This window comes from Leuciscus leuciscus (assembly GCF_965113295.1).
Source record: "Leuciscus leuciscus genome assembly, chromosome: 24".
Classification (NCBI taxonomy): domain Eukaryota; kingdom Metazoa; phylum Chordata; class Actinopteri; order Cypriniformes; family Leuciscidae; genus Leuciscus; species Leuciscus leuciscus.
Window position 1 is genome coordinate 28738542 of NC_138723.1, and position 18488 is coordinate 28757029.

At 36.8% G+C, this 18488-nt stretch overlaps 1 protein-coding gene across 1 annotated transcript; it reads left to right on the forward strand.

Moving 5' to 3' along the window:
- The first annotated feature begins 78 nt into the window (after positions 1–78).
- Positions 79–18431, forward strand: spina (spindlin a). Its single transcript, XM_082158088.1, has 6 exons — positions 79–235; positions 5478–5836; positions 5949–5997; positions 7138–7391; positions 11576–11809; positions 14867–18431. Exons 2-6 carry the CDS (start codon positions 5785–5787, stop codon positions 15064–15066), a joined length of 789 nt encoding a protein of 262 aa, XP_082014214.1. The 5' UTR covers positions 79–235; positions 5478–5784; the 3' UTR covers positions 15067–18431.
- The last annotated feature ends 57 nt before the right edge of the window (positions 18432–18488 follow it).

Consider the following 18488-nt stretch of genomic DNA (forward strand, 5'->3'; position numbering starts at 1 on the left):
ACGATGGGAAACGGTCGGCAGCGCACTATTTGGCAGGAAGGTTTCCCGCGCAGCGCCAATTGTGTCCGGCGGCGGAGCACTATGTGGCAGCGGGGGAGGGGAGGGAAAGAGCTCGGCCGCATTCGGGGCCGCCTGCGCTCATCAAACGCTTCTCATTGAACACACAGTGAGGCAGAGCTGGAGTGGAAATATTCTTTATGCCGCAATATGCGTGAATTTCTATAATAAACCCGGGGTAAGCGAGCACCCATGCCATAAATGCCACATTTATGCATTGCACTTGAATAAAAGGCGAAATGCGACAAGATTGAGCTCAAATCTGCAGTGGAGGCAGTAAAGGGGTTTTGGGGGCGAGCTGTGGGGACGCTTCATCCAGACGGTTCTGTTGAAAATGCGTTTCTTGTGCTTCCTTTGTTTCTGCTGCGGGATTGTAAATAAGAGCTTGAGCCAAAATGGCGGCTGGAGCCGTTGAGCTGAGTCGAGCTATGAGCTATTGCACTGCGTTTAGTCACACAAATAACACGGTTTTTATAATTCCTGTCTGTTTTCTGGCTTTACATCCCTCTTGGATGCTGTCGTAGCATTTAGAATAAGACATCTGCCTGCGTTTGTGAAGAATGGTTAGTGTTTAACGAGGATAGTTCGCGAAATAGAATCAGTTAGCTAGACAGATTTGAATATTTTTAATGACAAATTGTGATTTTTATTAATAAAACGCGCGTTTATTGTTAATGTTGGACTTGTGTTGGTTGTTTAATGGCTGACTATTGTGTTTTTGTTATGTGATGATATCTTCAGACTGCCAGTTAGCTATTATCTGTAATACTTTTTCTTAAAAAAGGATTCTTTCATACACTTGCAAGTCCAGATGCAATATTATTCATGTGTGTGTATTTTTCCATTTTCACTGTAACTAGACAACTTGCAGTGCTGCTTGTCATCTTGCTTGTTAATGGCAGCACTGAAACCCAATCTGGCCAAGTGATCTCACTGCATTGTTGAAGGTTCTGGCCAGTTTGAAATGTAAGGTCTTGAATTCATTAGTCTCATCTGATGCTCAATGATCAGGTTGCATTGAGAAAGTCTGCTGAATTTCCATGAGGAACAATGACATGAATCATTCTGGGGGTTTGTTTGGAAGGGGGCGGCGGTTCATTTGTATTTCATGACAGTCTCCTGAAGAGTTTTGTAGGGCACCTCTGGAGGATTAATTGATCAATTAGGCTTGTAAAGAAGAGATTACAGCAGAGAAACAGGCACTGCGGTGGGTTTAAGTGCTGGAGAATGGGTGGGCTTGATTTAAGCCTTTAATTTGGGTTTTGATTTGCAATATTATTGTGGACCAACCACCTCAAAAAAAAAAAAAAAAAAGAGCTAAACTTAATTATTCATATGTATATTTATTTAGTAAGTGTATGTGTGTAAAAGTATGGCTATGTACAACGTCCAGCTGGACAAGAACATATGGCATTTATAAAAGGCAACATTTCTGTGCATGTATTAGTGTTGTAGTACTCGAGACCGGTCTTAAGAAAATTTTTTGAAAGTCTTGGTGTAGTCTCGACTGCATTTATACTTGGTCTTGTCTCGGTCTACTCGTGATTTTATCTCAAGACCACAACTGTGAGGATGTCACTTAATTGCTGGTGCATTGTCTGATTTATTTGTTAACCTCATTTAAAACGTCCTGTTTAAAATGCAATCAATAGGCTAACTTATTTCTAATGAGATTTATTTTGTTACTGTTGTGCCGGCTTCTAAATCAATGCAGGATTTACTCAAATTCATACAAATGCCCCCTAAATTCAAGATATGATTGCCAAAAAGTACTTGTTTTTTATGTTATAACATAGGATATTATTATTAAGCAATATCATAAGAGCAAGAGAGCTGTTTTCACGGATATGAGCACAATTGCAAACGTGATATTGATTTTATACAAACGTTCAATAAACGAGAAGTTAATATTAAGTGACATACATTTAAGACACAATTTTAGACAAGTTTTTGATATTTCGGCAACGAAAATGGTTCCAAACGAATCCATAGAAGAACTGTTGTGCGTTTTCGGCTGGTGTTTCGTTATTCAATGAATCGCCTGCTTTGAACAAATCGGTTGAATAAATGACACTCATTAAGTGTTTTGTTTCATATTTAAAAGTAGGCCTATCATTGTGTTGTTCCATCATATTTCAGTATTCAAAATGTTATTTTTAAAACATTAATCTCAATGTGTAATTGAACCAATTCAGATGCAACTTCTGTGTCACCTCAGAACCACAAATATTAATTTTATTGTTAGTGGTTTGATTGGTAACAGCTCTATATAGTGTCTTATTATTCTAGTTGTATTTATTGATTAAATATAAGACATTTCTCACACAGTAGATATGGATCTTTTAGATGATTTTGACGAGTGCTGATCCTGATCTTGGTCTTGATTCGGTTTCGGTTTATGTGGTGGTCTTGACTCTGCAACACTAGTATACACACACATACATGCTTAGCCTATATTTTTTGCTTTTTGTAAACAACTAATGTTCTTGTCCAGCTGGACATTGTACCATACATTTCTAAAACTATCCTTTTCTTTTTCTATCCTTTCCCTGCTTTCACTTGGTCAATCCCATGTTATGAATACTGTTCAATAACATCATTTTTCTGCGTCATTGAGCTGTAAATTCCCTCTCTTCAATTACATTCAGCATTGTCTGAAGCTGCCATTATGGCAGCCACTGGCCAACATTTGATACAGCTCACTACTTTTGCCTCTACAGCTAAAATATATTAGATTCTGGTACGCTGGGAAATGCATACAGAATTGCTCCATCATCCATGTGCAGGTATTCGACACAGCACGACTGAGTTCAGTTAGAGCCAAGATTTTGACATGCGGGAAATTCATTATCATAAATGTATACTTTAGCCATAAATAAAACTAGATAATCATTACTGTAATGTGACAGAATATATAAAGTATAAATAATGCATCATGATGGTATTAGATGTGTTGCATTTAATTGATGCTGATTTAAATAAAACAAATGTGCATTGCAGTAAAGCAATGTAATACAGCAAAAATACTGTGTTTGAGTAAGAATCTAATGAGAACCACCTTTGAAAATAATGAGAATTACATTAAATACTTGTGTGGATACATTTGGAAGTAATATAAACTTTAAAAAAAAAACATTTTCAACTCTAAAAAAAGTTTGCATGAGAGAAACATGAAGGATATTGTAAATGTATTGAGGCAGTTCAGGTGACACAAACTTTGGCATCATCTCGCCACCTTTATCTAAAAGTAACATGGCAACATGCTGTGAAAGGGAGTACTGACCGTGAAGTAAATGTTTCTATGGTGCTCGTTATTTTCATTGGAGATACAGACTGTAAAATTGAAAATGGAAGCAGTATTATTATTTGAGTCCAGCTGTGTTGGAAAAGAGTATTTTCATGCATTAAAGCATGTTGCAGTTGGATTGCACTACATTTACATTTACATTTTTACATTTATTCATTTAGCTGACGCTTTTATACAAAGCGACTTACAATTGCTATATATGTCAGAGGTCGCACGCCTCTGGAGTAACTAGGGGTTAAGTGTCTTGCTCAGGGACACATTGGTGTCTCACAGTGGATTCGAACCCGGGTCTCTCACACCAAAGGCATGTGTCTTATCCACTGCGCCACTACCACCCACTAGGTCATGTTCGTGTGTGCAATGGACTGTTGTATTAAACATGAGGTCTGGTTTTGATTTAGTTGGACGGTCTGGTAGAACGACGTCGTGTAAGGAAGCCCCGAGCTCCCTGTGCTTGTAGCGTACTCCTGTTGTGTTGTATAACAGCGTCTGCTTGGCTTCCTGAATAATGCAAGTCTCATGTCATGGCTGATCTGCTCTGCTTTCTCTGATATTTTCAGTGTCAGGGTGTCAGAAGCAGCTAAATGGGTGCGTCGTTTAATGAATGCTAATTTACAAAGCGCAAACTTTCGACATTTACAGCAAGACACCCCAGATGAATAGGGTAAAACATTTAAGTAATAGATATCACCATGTTTGTTTACCCAGTTGATTGATTGCATTAAAAACTAGTATCTAATTTAAAATATGCAGTAATTTGCATACATTTCCAGAACAGAAATCTGAACGTTGGCTAAAGCCAGGTTCAAAATTCCAGGTTTTGTTTCATTATGTTGAGATATTAGCGTTTAGGGGTGGGAATCGTTAGGAATCTCCGATCATTGGTTAATCGTTTAGAAATAATAAACTGGATTGGCTTGAAAACATTAATACATTTTGAGTACGTAACTCAATGCATGAGCTTCATTTTTATGTGCTGCTGAAGTAGAGATTTCTGACTCACGGCTTTAAAGATGTACTGTAATTGAAATCTAGAGATGCAAATAGATAAAGGGTAATAAAATAAACACTTGTGTGTATTTGGGATGTGAAACGCCAAAGAGCTCAATCTCAAACTTGACCAGTGAATGAAAAAACAAGGTTTTTGCCTGTATTGTTTTTCCTTAATGTCAACATAATCACATTTGACCCCATTTACCATGCTTTTTCTTATGTTTTAGGATTGAGTATAGAGTGTTAGGGTGTATTCACACACCAGGAAAGTCTAGTTCACTTGCTTTGGTCCAGACCAAATACAATGTTGATTTTTTTTTTATTTTTTTATTTTTTGGTACGGTTCGGTTTCACACTGCCCTTTTTGCAAGTGAACCAAAATTCACCTCTTCATCTGGGTCTCGGTACGGTTGTCTGGTCCGCACCCGAGTGCGATTGCTGGATTCACATCTGCCCAAAAGATCCGCACCAAGGGTGGAAATGAACTTGAGTTCGATTCATTCGAACCAAACAAGACAGGTGTGAATTAGGGCTTGCACAGACTAGTCGACTAGTCTAGAGATCGACTACTTCACCCACTAGTCGGCGCTGTCGGAAACAATCGACTACTCGAGCGTGCAATGTGCATTATGAATTGAAAATGGCGAACGTCACCAACAGAAACAGCTCAAAGTCTACTTTTTTTTTTTGTTTTTTTTTGTTTTGCAAAACATACAGAGATGACATGTTTATGACATACAACTTTGCATACAATATACAAAATGTTAACAATATGTTCAATATCATCAGAATACTAATGAGAAAAGAACAATGAGCTGAAAACTAAAATAGAAAAAGAGAGTGAAAACTTTTTCATAATTAACTCGCATTTATGACTGACCGACTTTCTTCTGTGAAACACAAAAGTAGATATTGTGAAGAATGTTGGTAACTAAACTGTTCCGTTCCCATTGACTTGCATTGTATGTAATATAATGAAGCGAAACTCTTGTGGCTCATTAACGCGGAGGTTCTTCGCTTCGATTCATCGGCGACTGGGAAGTTAAAATGTGACCGTTTACATTCCCTGAGTGATTTCTAAACGTTTAATCTGATGTTCTTTAATTTATTTATTTTTTAGGTTGCTTGAAGCCCTTCCAAAGGAGGTCTGGATCAGTACCCATCTGCGCGGGCCCTGAGTGGCCTGGCACGACCCGTCCTGCCCACTCAATATTGAGCACCAAACATTCCTGATACTCAGACGGGCATCGGGGGAACCATATTACATGCCAGACGCTTTTTTTTTTTTTTTGACTGCCCCCTTTAGGTTTATCCCCCCCCCCCCCCTTCCCTTTCCCTTTCCCCTGATACTCTTTCATTCATCTGAAAGAGTTGAGGATATTTTCACCCTAGTGTGGCAGCCGGGCTGCTCCCCCACACACCGATGAATGAAGACCCCATTCGGGAAGAACGCGGCCCAGAGATCCAGAGCTGATGCAGGTTAGAGAACGCCTTTGATTGGATGCTTGATTTTGGATGACCCTCTTGAAGATCATCATCGTCTGAAATCTGTGTTTAATCTGAACTGTGTTTGCTGTCTCTGTGATCGAAGGGCATCCTGGTGTCTCTGCAAATATGATGAAGAAAAAGAATTCTCATAAGTAAGTGTTATTTGCTTGTGTTTTAGGGCATATATTACATTATATTATCAGTATTTTTACAAGTTTACACTCATATTGATCAAATTAATGATTATAATCAGAGTTAAATATTGGGTGAAAGAGAATTGTTTTATTTGTTTGTGTTGTAGGGCTTAATGTCTGTATATTAATGATATTATATTAATTATTTTTAAATACTACACAAATACTGATCATAATAAATATTTATGAATTTAATTATCAGAGTTAAATATTAGGTTAAGAATTTTTTTTTTCTTGTGTTTTAAGGCTGAATATGTGAATGAATTATTTATTTATTTAATTTAAATTTTACAACTATTGATCATTATAAATATAACTAATGAATTTAATAGTTACATTTTTCAGTTATTTTTGGTGCTTTATCTGTGAATTTTATTATATACTTTTATATTATTAATATATTTTTTAAATAAGCTCATTGATCATAGTAAATATAACATTTATTAATTTAATATTTATCATTATCAGAGGTAAATATTAGGTAAAGTGTGTGTTTTTTTAATTTGCTTGTGTTTCAGGGCTAAATATATGAGAATGATTTTTTTATTTTATTTTTTTAGCTCATTGGTCATATTAAACAAAACATTTATGAATTTAATAATCATCATTACCAGAGTTAAATATTCAGTGAAGCATATTTTTTATATTCTTGTGTTTTAGGGCTGAATTTGAATTTAATTATTATATTATAATATATTATAATACATTTCTTTTTAAATGTTTAGTGCATATTAATCATAATAAATTAACAATTATGAATTTAATGATCATCATTATCAGAGTTAAATATTAGGTGAAGCATAAAATGATTTACTGAAGATTAAATCGTAAGTGTGCATTCATTTATTTTAGTTGGATTTATGGATTTCAGATGTTAAAATACTTTCTCCGTGTTTGAGATGGAAAGTGTTCGACTCTCCCACCCAATGCAATACGGATGCGGTGTTTTTGTTGTCGTCTTTCTGTGTGTTGTTATTGATGTTGTTGTTGAAATGACTCGCTTCACCTTTAAACTAGTTCAGAATTCAACATAATACATTTTAAAATGTCAAATGTGTCATTAAACGGATGTAAATGCTGATATCTGATGATCCACAGGAAACACAAAACCAGCGTAGGGCCCACCAAAGCCGTGGCCCAGCCCAGACGTAACATCGTGGGCTGTCGTATCCAGCACATCTGGAAGGAGGGCAGCGGCGCGGCGTCGCAGTGGAAAGGGACCGTGTTAGACCAGGTGCCCGTCAACCCCTCGCTCTACCTGATTAAATATGACGGCTTTGACTGCGTCTACGGCCTGGAGCTGCATAAAGACGAGAGGGTGCAAGGACTCGAGGTTCTGCCAGACAGACTAGGTACGTCTGTTAGATTTCATTTTTATTGACAGCGGACGGTAACACTTTACAACAAGGTTCATTAGTTAATGCATTAACTAACATGAACTAACAATGAGCAAAACATTTGTTACAGTATTTATTCATCTTTGTTAATGTTAGTTAGTAAAAATACAGCTGTTGATTGTTTGTTCATGTTAGTTCACAGTGCATTAACTAATGTTAACATTAACGACTTTTGATTTTAAAGGGTTAGTTCACCCAAAAATGAAAAGTCTGTCAGTAATTACTCTCCCTCATGTTGTTCCCTGTAAGACTTTCGTTCATCTTCAGAACACAAATTAAGATATTTTTGATTAAATCTGAGAGCTGTCTCACTCCTCCATAGGCTTCTGTGTAATTGAAACTTGCCGGCCCAGAAAGTTAGTAAAGACATCGTTAAAATAGTCCAAGTGACTACAGTGGCTCAACCTTAAGTTTATCAAGTGACGAGAATACTTTTTGTGAGCAAAAAAAATTAAATAATAAAAACGACTTTATTCAACTATTCATTTTCTTTCTTTCATTGTAACAGCACAGCGCTTCTGGGTTGTACGTCTCAGAACGTAGGCTCACTATTGGCCAGCGTCACACGCATCACACACATGACCAGCGTTGGCCAATAGTGAGCCTACGTTCTGAGACGTACAACCCAGAAGCGCTGCTGTGTTACACTACGTGAACTCACTCAGAGGCCCACTCAGAAGAAAATTAATAGTTGAATAAAGTCGTTACTTTTGTTTTGTTTTTTGCGCACAAAGTATTCTCGTCGCTTGATAAACTTAAGGTTGAGCCACTGTAGTCACTTGGACTATTTTAACGATGTCTTTACTAACTTTTCTGGGCTGGCAGAATGAAATTACAGAGAAGCCTCATGGAGGAGTGAGACAGCTCTCAGATTTCATCAAAAATATCTTAATTTATGTTCTGAAGATGAACGAAAGTCTTACGGGGTTGGAACAACATGAGGGCGAGTGATTACTGACAGACTTTTCATTTTTGGGGGAACTAACCCTTTAATAACGTATTAGTAAATGTTGAAATTAATATTAAAGGTATAGTGGAGGATTTTCCCGAATTTTAGAAAAGAATCGCCCTCTCCACTTTTTGAAAAAATGCACATGCGCAACACTCTACCTGCTCCCGAGAGGGAATGCCTATTAAACGTGTGCACGAGAGAGCTAACGTTACTCATAGCTAATCATAGCTTACATTAACTTTTACTAGCAGTGATTTTAAATGGATTTCTCCAAATAGCATGCCAAACTTTACCTGTCGAGTAGAAACTTCGCGACTGAGGCATTGAGTAGTGATGCACCGATGTGAAAATTGTGGCCGATACCGATAACTGATATTAATATTGCTGTTATGGCCGATACCGATATTTACCGATGTCGATATCTCTGTATAGAAAACTAATTTTAATGATTATCAAATAAAGAGCTATTTTCCAAAACACTTTTTTTTTTTTTTTTTTTACTTTAGAAATGACTGATATTGGGCACCTTTACCTGTGTGCAAAATATGTCACATACGACACACATGCATTATACTGCATTGCATATACAGTAATGTGTGCTGGTCAACTTGTCTAAAATTAAGAAACCCTTAGAAAACGGTAAAAAAAACAACAACAAAAAAACAGGAATATTGTGTAAAATTAAGATAGGCTACTTTATTTATTATTCCAATATCCAAATATGATACTAAAAAATACCACAGGGAAAAGGGCTTCTATTTGTGACGTGCTGTCTTTGCGTTTGAACATTGCACATTTTAAACAGGACACTCATTAACTGAATAAATGTTAGCCAATACAAACATATTTATAGAAAACAGTTGACAATGAATAGACAGGAGTCCAATAATAGCATAACGAATCATTCTAAAAATAATAACAAGTAGCCTAGGCTATAAGACGAATCCGACATGGGCTGTGTTAACAGTAAAACGTCCGTCATTTAACGAATTTTAAAAACACGGATAGATAATACAAAATACTTTCTGATATTTTGACAGAAAAAAAACAAGCAAGAACAAAATTTAAACTTAGCCCGTCAATTTTTCATTTTACAATTATCTTCTCTCTCTGTGTGTGCGCGCGTCCGTGTTTGTGAGAGAGAGAGAGCTCGCGCAGCACTGATACAACGGTAGCCTACTTTTTAATCCATAAGTAACGAACGCGCTAGTTTTCATACAAAATAAATATGTAACATAATTAGGTAGGCTGCTTTAGTTATTATTAATACAATAACGTAACACATGAAGGCTACGTTTCTCAACACTGAGAATGAATCAATAAACGCCTGTTTCTCCACTCGCGCTTATCAGTAATCCACAAATCACACGTGCTGTCACTTTTGAGAAAAATCTAATTCGAACGGGTATCAAATATCAAGCAATATATTCAAATATCTACGAGTCAAAAAACGATCAGTCAAAAATGTGTCATGAAGAGGAAAAAAACATAAGTCGCACTGGACTGCGTTAACAATGTTACGGACGGGACAGTTGACGTGAGCGCTCTGAGAGCGCCACTAAGACTGCTTTAAAACTTTCACAGAGACCTCAAACAGAAAGCACAAAAAGCCTGTCTTTAAATTTAATTTCGTTTTGTATTAATTGTATCTTAATTTTGATAAATGTTTCATCAACCAATTGCCTGGATTGAATTTAATAAGAAGTAAATAGAGTAGAAAATATTTAATCAGGACACGGAGGCGAGGGCGCGTGAACCTGGAGCGCGTCTCATCAATGAACCGAAATCTACCTGCCTCACAGACCGGAGACATATATAGAAAGCTTGAAATGTCTATTTTTAAACAGAACAATTCAAAACGAAAGAAAACAGACTGTTCTCTGCTTATGTCATCTGTATGAAATGTGTATTTATCTCAGGCACATTCACTACTGCTAAGATCGAGTCAGCATCGTCAACTTCATCTTCAACTTCACACGTCAAATATCGGCCTGTTCACATCGGCCATATTTTGGCATCGGAACGATACCGATGTGTAAAAAAATGACCATATCGGCCGATATTATATCGGCGGCCGATATATCGTGCACCACTAGCATTGAGGCATCAGTGGGAAGCCCAACCTGTGCTTTTAGCGCACGCCAGCGTGTGAAATATTCTCCCAAAAACACTGGTCTTGTTTCTTTCTTCAGAGGCCTTTCTCTTGTCATACAATTCGTAGACACTTTTTCTCTTGCGACCCTCAGACATTTTGAAAAACCCGGTGAGAACGGCGAGCTTCAATGAATGGCTGAAACCATAGCTCACCACACATATACACCTGAAAGAGCGCATGCGCAGAAAGCGAAAACTACCTAGGGACGAGCACGTACGACGGCCTTACGTAAACATATCACCAGAATGATTGACAATTAGGAGGACCAATAGTCTTGATGATCCACCAGGAAAAAGAAAATCCTCCACTATACCTTTAACTAAGATTAATAAATGCTGAAGTAGTATTGTTCATTCTTAGTTCATGTTAACTAAGGTAGTGAACCAATGTTCACTAATGAACCTTATTGTAAAGTGTTACCCACCAGACATAGACAGAAAAGAGTTTAACTGTAGTGTATTTTTAATGACTAATAATGCAGTTAAATACATTTTATTTAATTATTATATCATATATTCATATTCATATATATATATTATATATATATATATATATATATTATTTATTTTTTTTAATGCTGTACTCATAATTTGAATACTTCTTGCTTGTGTGTTAGGGCTTAATGTGTGAATGTGAATTTATTATTATGTTAATATTTTTAAAAGGTTGCACTCATATTGATCATAATAAATATTCTTCTCAATCACAAAATATCCATCACCTAATATTTAATGCTGGTTCACCATCAAACAAACTCTCATTGAAATATGTTCTGGTGTTTAATTCAGTTATGATCAATACACAATGCTGTATTCTCTCCAACATGAGCACTAAAACTCAATATGTGTTCAGTATCTCTGACATCGGATGACTTTTGAATGTGGATTTTACAACATGGCTTATTTTCATGCACGGTTATAAACATGTGCCTTGCTTTTTGAGTGAATTATTGTTTTCCCAGATTTACTGCCGTGGATGATGTTTCCGATCCTGCCACTCATCGTGTGTCTTGCTTTCTCGCACATCTTTCAGCCTCGACGCGCATCAGCGACGCCCACCTGGCCGACACCATGATCGGCAAAGCTGTGGAGCACATGTTCGAGACGGAGGACGGCACTAAGAACGAGTGGAGGGGAATGGTTCTGGCCCGGGCGCCCATCATGAACACGTGGTTTTACATCACGTATGAGAAAGACCCTGTGCTCTACATGTATCAGCTGCTCGATGACTATAAAGACGGAGATCTGAGGATCATGCCAGACTCTAGTAAGTGTTTTTTCAGTGCTGGTGATGATCTAAATTGAGTGTCTTTAAATGGTAACTGGTCTTTAAATTTGACTATTTGAAATCTCTAAATGAACTGTTAATAGCAGTGATATAGACCATTATTGGTTTTTCAGTGGATGATGGCAAGATAGATATTTTAAGAGTTTCTCATGTCTGATAAAATCATATACATCCAAGGTTACTAGTAGCTACTTAGCATTTTCACTGGCCACAATTCTGGCATTGATACCATGGGGAAAAAACGGCCATATAGATATTTTTAATATTATCTCATAATTTGGCAGCAGGTTTATTAGGCTGCTGTCACTTTAGACCTGACGCACAGATCCATTATACTGTTGCACATGCATTTTATTTCTCACCTGTTTACGTTCAGTTAAAACACAACTGTTTATGTGAATACTCACCAAGATCGGCATTTTGACATTATTTTGTGTGTATTTGACTGTTTAACACTAGAAGTGCCAGAATTCCATAACTACTAGAACTGCCGCAAGCGGTCATTTTGACCGCTAGATTCCAAACTCTATATCTTTAATGATAAATACCCAATACGCTGATTTCACGCAGCCGCCATTTTTAAATCGAAAGTGAGGCTCCGGTGGGAAGAACCCCGGAAGTAAAGATAAACAACAATGCCTTGGATTACCAACCTGAAGCTGCTGCCGCGATTTACACTATTGGATGTTAATATTCAATATAGGATATGTATATAGTTCATTCCTGCTTCTGTTTTTACATTCTGAATTATATATAAAAAATTTATTTTATTTATAAATTAATTTCACTGTATATAGTCTAAAGTATGAAAGAAATGTATGTACATTTTTAGAATTGACACAACATCATTAAACACAACAATACGCCATCGCATTCACGACTCTCCTGTGATTAAAGGCGACACTTCCGGTTTTCTTCCCACCGGAGCCTCGCTTTCGATTTCAAAATAACGGCTGCGTGAAATCAGCGTATTGAGAGATTTAATGCATTTATTGTATTAGGATGTCTTTTAAAAACAAAACAACACCAAACTGTACATTTAAACAAGTTTAATTATAAATTTATAAATAAAAAATATCCGTAGATGTCCTGAACAAAATGACGGAGTAGCCTATGTTTTCATGTTTCCTCTGTTCGATCGCGCCCGCGCCCACCGACACACACACACACACACACACACACACACACACACCATATTCCAGCATTGTAATCTTGACATTCCAGCCTGTTCATTATAGCCATAATAAAATATAATAATAAAATAGTCAACCTAACATATAGAAATTCCACTGCTCTGTTTGTCAGTAGCCTAGTACAATACCATTTTGCGCATGTGAAGAGGATGATTTTTTCCGTCGATATTGGAACGTGAGTGAAGTAGGCTACAAAGCCTATAATAAAGAAGTTTACCATCCAAATACATAGCAAATTTTGAAACATTTTGATTCTAATTAGATTGTTACGTGAGCCTAACGCCGCTTACTTTCACTTTCGCTTATAAAGTATTTAATTGTGGCTTGTTTATAGTTATTTTTTCATTCTTGTTCTGTTCTGAAAATCATTACATTTAAAAGATTTTTTGTTGAATATGTTTAGGGTATTTTTTACCACATTTTATTGTTGTGTATATTGGTATAGCCTATAATAATACCGCGAAATTCCGTGCGGAAATGGCCGAAATAGGTAAATATGTTAATTTGTTTTTTTTGCCTTATGTGTAATTTATATGAAAAACATTTTAAATGAAAATACAGACACTTTTAGGAAAAGTCAGGTACCAGCAGGATTGTATTTTTTTTTTCAACAAAGTTATTGCAGATATAAAATTCAAAACGGTCAAAATGACCGCCATGGCAGTTCTAGTGTTAAGAGTAATAAGCTACGAAAAATAACTCAATTTAGCACTAAGAGACAGCTTTATGTGAACGCACTTTGGGTGTGAGCACAACATCTGCGAGAATGAGTAAAATTATGCATAATCCTTCGCTGAAATTCAGGCCCTGAAACATCAACAATTTTCAACCGGAGAAAAAAAAAAAAAAAAAAAACGAGTGAGTGAGGAGAAGCGGGTTTGTGTGTCACTCGCTGTCGGAGAGATAAGAGAGAGAGAGAAAGAGCAGCTGGTATCGTGTATCCTTTCTGCGGAAAATGAGTGTTGGAAGTGGTTCAGACATTTCAGTATCGATATGTATCAAAATTAAACATTTTGACAACACTACATTGTACTTAGTTTATTGTTTCAGAAGCCTTTTTGAAAGACTTCAATTGAAAAATGTAAATATTATATATAAAATTCAACCTGCCAAAGTGGCTAGTAGGAGTGATGTGTGTGTGTTAGGGGTGTAAGGATACCTTCATGTCATGATTCGATACATATCACGATACTGACCTCACGATACGATATTATTGCGATACTCCAAGACATATGGTAAAAGGTTAACAAAAAAATGTACAGTTGTTTAAAATGCTAAATTTGATTTTACATTGGGGTGGAATTGAATAGGTTTTGACTTGGTGCTGGTAACCCAATGCACAGGACAATAGTGACTCCAGAATAAAAATAGTCATGATTCTGAAGCTCAAACTACAGAATTATTTTAGACAAATATGCTTGCACTCTTTCACTGACTAGATACAGTACATTTAAAATAATCTAGGCCACTTTTTAATGGTAACATGTGCCATTATCAGGAGCCACAAATATTGCCCCATTTCATTATTATACTTTATATTCAACATTATATATAGTGGTTTAATGTAGTACTGACACTAAAACTCTGAAAACTTTAATTGTGAGATTAGATGTGGATCTATAGCCATATATATATTCGTCGTTTCAATAGATAAAAAAATATCTTCTATAAAGCCAAAATGTATTCTAATTGCGGTTTCTTTTCATTTTTAGAAATTGTCAATTACATAATATTCAGTGATTTGTGTGCGGTGTAGTTAAATGGTGCACCACATTTGAGCCGTTTTTATCATTTTAAAGAGTCGTTTATATCTATACTTAATAATTCTTCTCATGCGTTGCAGACGACTCGCCCCCTGCGGAGCGTGAGCCCGGAGAGGTCGTGGACAGCCTCGTGGGGAAGCAGGTGGAATACGCCAAAGAGGACGGCTCTAAACGAACTGGCATGGTTATTCATCAGGTGGAAGCCAAGCCCTCCGTCTACTTCATCAAGTTTGATGACGACTTTCACATTTACGTCTATGACCTGGTGAAAACATCGTAGGCAGCGAAACGCCCCAGAGGAGGAGAGGGGGGGGGGTGGAGTTTCACGTTAACCATGTGATTCACACAAACGTTTTTGCCAAAAGATCTTTCAAAACATTTCTTGTAACATCTTCTGGAAATGGAATGGTGGATTACCACTAGTCAAGTGTCTCTTATTGTTGTAGGATGAACGGACATCACATCCCCCGACATACACGTAGCTTCATATTTCAGTGGTTCGTCTCGAGCATTTCCCATTCCCGTCGTTATTTACGAAGACGCGACGTCATGTTCACCGGGAAAAGTTCTGGGCTGCATCGGACGTTTAAAGCGTTCATCTGTTGGACTGTTACAGCTCCGAAATTCAAGCTATCCTGGGAGATAAGTCACAACACAAGTTGGAAAATGCACGAGGTGTTTATCATTTCAGACGTGAGAAACACAGGGGCCCACGAAGGATGTGGAGCGCAAAAAAAAAGTGTGCATAAAAGTGCCAGGAGGTGGAGGGCCGGGGGTCGGCGGTAGAAAGTGCCCTGGGAAAAAGTTCCCGTTTTGTCTGTAAACAAGATATCCCGCTGTCCTTGATATCTTCGCAGTTTTAACCCTCCCGTCTTCTCACTCACACACTCACCCTCGCCAGAATTACGCACACGAGCTCTGCTGTCATTTGTGTGAAATGAAACACCATGTCTTGTTTTTTTATTGTATTTTGTTTCCTACTTTTTATCTTATCTTATATATATACGTATATATATACATATAAACGTTTATCATCACCTCGAGTAAATTCTAATGCAGCTTTTATTATCTCAAGCACTAAATTTAGAGGAAATCGGAGACTTGGTTTTTCTCCCCGTTTTGTTTTCAGTGAATTAACACTTCTTTTTTTTGGGGGGGGGGGGGGGGGGGGGTTCATTAAACGTAAAAAAAGAAAAGAAAAGCCCACTTATCATCTATCAGATTGCATAGTGTGGACATTTTCTCTTGGGTATTATCATTGTTACGGTGTGGATAAATGGGTTTGTGTTCTAGCACACGATTATGTCTCTTTAGCGCGAAGAATCGTACGGTTACCCAATGCCCCACAGTATTTAATGATGTTACAAAAACTAATCGCACAAAGTATTTAATCCCATGCCAGTTAGAAAAATGCGGATGCAATAATTAAGAAAGTATTCAGGAATTTTTTTTGCAAAACCCTGTGACTTTTGCGTTATTTTTCTTTTAAATTCTTTAATCGCTTTGCGAACCTAAAACGTTTGTGCCTCTAATGACTGTCTTGGTTCCAGTATCGTTTTTTTTGTTGTTTTTTTTACATGTGTGTTTTGTCTGGAGGTTTGTGTGTTCCCATTAGACTTCCCATTGAACTGACTGGAAGGCCCCCTCCGAGGAATGTTACTATGTTTGAAGAAGCCCTCAGCTACATGTGTTCTGCATTATTTCAGCATTTTGTGCTGCTGCGTTTCTTCTTTCAGTTACAGCGTTCCTGTTTTAACACTTCACACACGGCCGCTCCAGACACATCAAGCTTTTCTCTTGTCCTCGAGCGGACGGGTTGCAGAGATCCGCTGTTCTGCGTTTGATGTGCAACACTAAGAAGGGAAGACACCAAAGAAATGCACAGGTCATATTTCACTCCGAATCAAATTAAACAAATAAATAGACAAAAAAAAATGCTTTTATTTTCATGACTTTTAAGCACATTGAAATTCTCTATGTGAGAAAACCTTTACTGTAATACATTAATACTGTAATAATCCTGTCCAGGCACACTGATTCTTTATCAGCATACATCTAAATCTTTACATGAAGTATGAATACTTTAAATCATTATTTTGAGGTTGAGTTTAAATGTGTTAATTGTCATGAAGATGTAAATACAATTGCTAAAAATGATATTTATACATGCAAAAGTGCTGTCAAATTGATTAATCGCATCTAACATAAGTTTTTGGTTGCATAGTGTGTGTGTATATATATGTGTGACAGACGCACACACACATATATATATATACACACATTATCTAAACAAAAACTTTTATGTTAGATGCAATTAATCAATTTGACAGCACTTTTATATATAAATTATAATTTTTTTTATATGATTTTTGGGTGAAATGCGACCTAGACATTTCTTGATGCTTTTCATAAGATTCACCCAGCAAGATGCATAAAGATATTTGTGATTCTCCATGTTTTGACCTTGAAACCTTAATGCAGGCGCTCAACAAATGTAGTGATCTTAACGCAGGGGTAAAGTTTTGTCCTGGGACTGTTCTACTTTTCCTTCTCAGACGAGAGCTAGGTCACTATTTCGAGGCGTACGGGTCCTCGCTGCAGCTTCACGCGCTCACCGTCGCTAGAGTTGTGTCTTATTCAAATGGACAACGGACGTGTCAATATGCAAACGGAAACCCTCAGAAAAGACATACTCATGGGATTGGCCTTTTACATGTACCTAATGTAGTAATGTACTGTGTTTTGATGTCAGGTCGACGTGGGAAATTTACAACGGAGAAAAAACAAACAAAAAAAAACGATGAAAACTAGACCGTTCTTTTTGCATGATATGAGTAGAGTTGTTCTCGTATGTTAGTGTGATGCATGTGTACCTGTCTTTTTATTTCGGCTATTTGTTCCCTAAATGAAAGGTTCTGTTTATTGTGTTGCTAATTGTGACGTTTCGGTTCTGGCTCTGAATCCATTTCTAAGTAAAAAAACAATAAGTATTTTATTTTCTGCTATGCTCTATAAGAACAAATGCACTGGTGTTGTGTGTGGCGTGCCAATGGAAGGCAAGGTACCGGTGTTAAACAGCATTTGAGGGATCATATCCTTTTGACACAGTACCACCGTTCTGCTACAGGACAAATTTATTTGTTTCTATGAAGAGTGCCATATTTAACGAAGAAACAGGCCTTATGCGATCGGGACGAAATCAAAAACGAATCTATATGTAGAGCGGGTTAATGTGTGCATGTATCGCATATCTAATTCAACCTTGTAGATGTATAGAATTAGAGGAAATGCACACTTTAATCTACGTGGAGAGAATCGAACGTATGGTCCCTTTAAGATGCTGTTGCTCTTTAATGACTTTGTATAAAAAAAAAAGAAAAGAATGGACAAAAATGCAGTGCAATTTGATGATTGTTGCAGATACATGTATAGTTCAAATTTCATGTTCTTTCACATATAGGTAAATGGCTTCTATTGGACTGAATCTGTTTTTGTTTTGTTTTTCTCTTTTTTTAACATGTAGATAGTTCATTTTATTTTCATTTAAGTATAAACACATTTTAAAACCTGTTACTTAATTCATTAAGTAATTTTTATAATTATTATGTAAGTCTATCCTTATAAGATTAAAAAAGTTCATGTGAATGCGTGCGTCTGAATCTTTATCCAAGATCTGTCTGTGAGTGTAAATTCTCTGAATTA

What these genes read in the sequence shown, in the direction of transcription:
- spina (XM_082158088.1), top strand. Translation starts at nt 5,785, where the DNA reads ATGAAGACCCCATTCGGGAAGAACGCGGCCCAGAGATCCAGAGCTGAT. An exon ending in GAGATCCAGAGCTGATGCAG is followed by an intron (nt 5,837 to 5,948) that starts GTTAGAGAACGC and finishes CTGTGATCGAAG; the next exon opens with GGCATCCTGGTGTCTCTGCA. An exon ending in GGTTCTGCCAGACAGACTAG is followed by an intron (nt 7,392 to 11,575) that starts GTACGTCTGTTA and finishes CACATCTTTCAG; the next exon opens with CCTCGACGCGCATCAGCGAC.